Below are 3,840 nucleotides of genomic sequence, written 5' to 3'. Positions count from 1 at the left end.
ATGGAACCAAGGGTGAATCGAGATCAACCTCCGAGACAGCAACAAACTTACCGCCGAAGACTTCCCTCCCAAGCTGGAGCATATGCCTTGAGTAAGAAACAACCCAAGATTGAACAAGGGAGTCACGAGAACGGAAACCTGGCAGGTATGGGCAAACTCCTCGACACACCTATTGTTGTATTGTTTGATATGGGTGCTTCGCATTATTTCATATCTGAACTATGTGTGGACACATTAAATTTGCCTACTAGTAAATCTGAACATAAGATGATGGTGACTTCACCAGTGGTAGGGGTAATAGAGATTTCTCGAACATGCTCGAAAGTAGAAATTTTTATGCTTAAGTTAGTCGCTCACAACCTACAAGTCATGGCAATGGGGGATATCGATATAATTTTGGGAATAGATTGGTTAGCTGCGAATTTTGCGACTATTCGGTGTAAAGAGAGACAAATAGCCTTACAAGCCCCGGGGAAGGAACCAACCGTATACTATGGAATCTCGATGAACCGACGAACATCTATAATCTCTGCGCTTCAAGCTAGTGCGATGGTAAGGAAAGGGCGTCCTGCTTATCTTGTCTACCTACAAGGAGAGGAGAAGGGAGAAAGGAGAGTGGAAGATGTTGCCGTTGTGCGAGGATTTCTGGACGTTTTCCCATAAGCTTTACCTGGACCACCGCTGGATCGACAATTGGAGTTCACAATCGACCTAGAGCTAGGGTCAGCACCTGTGTCTAAGGCACCATATCGAATGGCGCCTAAAGAGTTGGACTTGGGTTTCATTAGACCCAGTGTCTTACCCTGGGGGGTGCCCCTGGAAGATTTTGTCAAGAAGAAGGATGGATAGATGAGGATGTGTATCGACTATAGAGAACTGAACAAGATAACTCTCAAGAACAAGTATCCACTGCCGAGAATAGATGACCTGTTCGATCAACTTCGAGGAGCCGGTGTATTCTCAAAGATGGACTTGAGGTCCGGATATCACCAATTGAGAGTACGAAGGGAGGAAATACCGAAAACTGCTTTCCGCACAAGATATGGTCACTATGAGTTCGTTGTAATGCCGTTTGGGTTGACGAATGCACCTGCAGTGCTCATGGATTTGATGAACCGAGTATTTCATCAATACCTGGATAAATTTGTCTTGGTCTTCATAGACGATGTACTCGTCTACTCGAAGAATGAAAGGGAACACGAAGAGCACCTGCGGATCACTTTCAAGATGTTGAGGAGTGAGAAGCTGTATGTCAAATTTAGCAAGTGTGAGTTTTGGTTGAAGGAAGTAAATTTCCTTGGGCACATCGTGTCGGCGGAATGAATCTGAGTAGACCCTGCCAAGGTCAAGGCGGTACAACAATGGAAGGCTCCTACAACACCGAACGAGATTCGAAGTTTCCTAGTTTTGGGGATTCTCCAGGATAGCGAGACCAATGACCCAACAACTCAAGAAGGGAGTAAAAGTTAACTGTACTCCGGAGTGTGAGGCAAGTTTCCAACTTTTGAAGGAGAAGCTAACTAGTGCACCGATTCTAGCCGTGCCAGAGCCTGGAGTAAACTATGTAGTATACACGGACGCTTCAAAGGTGGGACTTGGATGTGAACTTATGCAGAATAACAAAGTGATTGCCTACGCATCCCGACAATTGAGGCCACACGAGTTGAACTATCCAACCCACGACCTAGAGTTAGCAGCAGTAGTACACGCCTTAAAGATTTGGAGATATCATCTCTACGGAGTTTGGTGTGAAATCTTTACGACCACAAAAGCCTAAAGTACTTCTTCGAGCAAAAAGATTTAAACATGCGACAACGAAGATGACTCGAATTGGTGAAGGACTATGACTGTGGCATCAACTACCACCCCGACAAAGCAAACGTAGTGGCAGATGCTTTGAGCCGGCGGAACCATCCGAGACTAGCTACTTTTATCACCAAAGAAGAAAATTTGATACGGGAGTTCAGTAAGATGCGGTTGGAAGTGGTGAGGGCACCTGAGACAGTGGAAGGGAGAATTGCTACCTTGGTTATTGAACCTAATCTCAGGTCGAGAATTATTGAAGCACAACGGATGGATGCGAAATTGGAGGAAATTCGTGTAGAAGTAAGAACCCGCGAATCAGGGAATTTTAGTGAAGAAGACGACAATGCCCTTACATTCGAAGGAAGGTTATGCCTACCAAATAATGAAGTGCTCAAAAACGAAATAATGAGTGAAGCACATGAGACTCCTTACACTGCCCACCTGGAAAGTACAAAGATGTATCAAGACTTGAAGTAGTCCTTACGGTGGAATGGTATGAAGATGGATATAGCGGCATTTGTGGAGCGCTGCTTGGCCTGCCAACAAGTGAAGGCTCTACAACAACGACCGTATGGAAAGTTGCAACCACTAGAGATTCCTGAATAGAAATGGGAGCACATCGCCATGAATTTCCTGATGGGACTTCCAAGGACCCTAAAGGGAATACTGCCATTAGGGTAATCATAGACCGACTCACCAAGAGTGCACACTTCATACCGATTCACAAGCTAGCCCAGATTTACATAAAAGAGATAGTACGATTGCATGGAGTCCCAGTGACGATCACGTCCGACCGTGATCCAAAGTTCACCTCAAGATTTTGGATCAGTCTACAACATGAGCTAGGAACTCGATTGAATTATAGCACGGCATTTCACCCGCAGACCGATGGGCAGTCCGAGAGAACAATCCAAACTCTCGAGGATATGTTGAGAGCTGTGGTACTCGACTGAGGAGGAAGTTGGGAGTCCGCACTACCACTGATTGAGTTCCCCTACAACAACAGTTTTCAGGCCACGATCAACATGGCGCCGTATGAAGCATTATATGGAAGGAAGTGTAGATCGCCGTTCTACTGGGACGAGGTTGGCGAGCGACAGGTACTTGGACCCGATGCTGTTGAAGAGATGGTTGGAATTGTTCGCCAAATACGAGAGAGGATAAAAGAAGCTCAAGACAGACATAAGTCATACGCGGATGTCCGACGAACTGACTTACAATTTCAAGCCGGCAACAGAGTTTTCCTCAAAGTGTCCCCGTCAAAAGGGATAACGCGATTTGGTGTCAAGGGCAAACTAAAACCGCGATTTATTGGACCACCAAGCCGTGGAAACGTGCACAATATTTTTCATGTGTCACAGTTGCGCAAATACGTGTTCAACCCAAAGCACGTGATTCATTACGAAGAAGTCACCCTGAACCCGGACTTGAGCTACGAGGAGAGACCCCAAATGATTTTTGACCGAAAGATCCAGAATGTGAGAAATAAGTCTGTTACTTGTGTGAAAGTACTTTGGAGTAATCATGGGCATGAAGAAGCCACATGGGAGAAAGAGGACCAGATGATGGAATTGTACCCTGAACTCTTTCCTTGAGGGTACCAAATTTCGGGACGAAATTTTTGTTAAGGTTGGTAGGATGTAACGCCCCACTTTTTGAACCCTAATTTTCGAACCCTAAAGTGCTTGCATTTATTTCTTGTAATGCCGTGAAGTCCGTTAATTACATGACAAGGGGAATTGTTATGTGATTTCCTTGAGACATAATTTGAATCGGAGTTATGATTATGGATTGACTGAGTCAACTTCGTTGAATATGTGACGTGGCTATTTTTTTGAATAATACATGTGCGGTGAATTTAATTATTTTCGGATAAATGATAATTTATTATGAGAGCTCTAGAATTTTGATAGTAAAATCACAATGTGAATCTAATTAAATCCTTTCCTTGAGGATTATTTATTGGACTCAATTCCGTGTTGGATCCGATAAATTAAATAAATAAGCCAGATCTTATAAAAGAATAAATTACGG

The 3,840-nt window shown here is 44.1% G+C and overlaps 2 protein-coding genes across 2 annotated transcripts; both read left to right on the top strand.

Annotated features, from left to right (window-relative positions):
* Positions 1–663, top strand: LOC125206607 (uncharacterized). Its single transcript, XM_048105848.2, has one exon. The coding sequence runs from the start codon at positions 1–3 to the stop codon at positions 661–663; it is 663 nt and encodes a 220-aa protein (XP_047961805.2).
* A 2,168-nt stretch (positions 664–2,831) lies between these two features.
* LOC125206606 (uncharacterized) lies at positions 2,832–3,401 on the top strand. Its single transcript, XM_048105847.1, has one exon. It carries the CDS (start codon positions 2,832–2,834, stop codon positions 3,399–3,401), a length of 570 nt encoding a protein of 189 aa, XP_047961804.1.
* The last annotated feature ends 439 nt before the right edge of the window (positions 3,402–3,840 follow it).

The sequence above is a fragment of the Salvia hispanica genome, chromosome 6 (genome assembly GCF_029641045.1).
Source record: "Salvia hispanica isolate PSC_SH4W2 chromosome 6, Shi_PSC_v1, whole genome shotgun sequence".
NCBI classification, from domain to species: domain Eukaryota; kingdom Viridiplantae; phylum Streptophyta; class Magnoliopsida; order Lamiales; family Lamiaceae; genus Salvia; species Salvia hispanica.
Note: the sequence above shows the minus strand (reverse complement) of the source record. Positions and strands in the feature narration are given on the sequence as shown.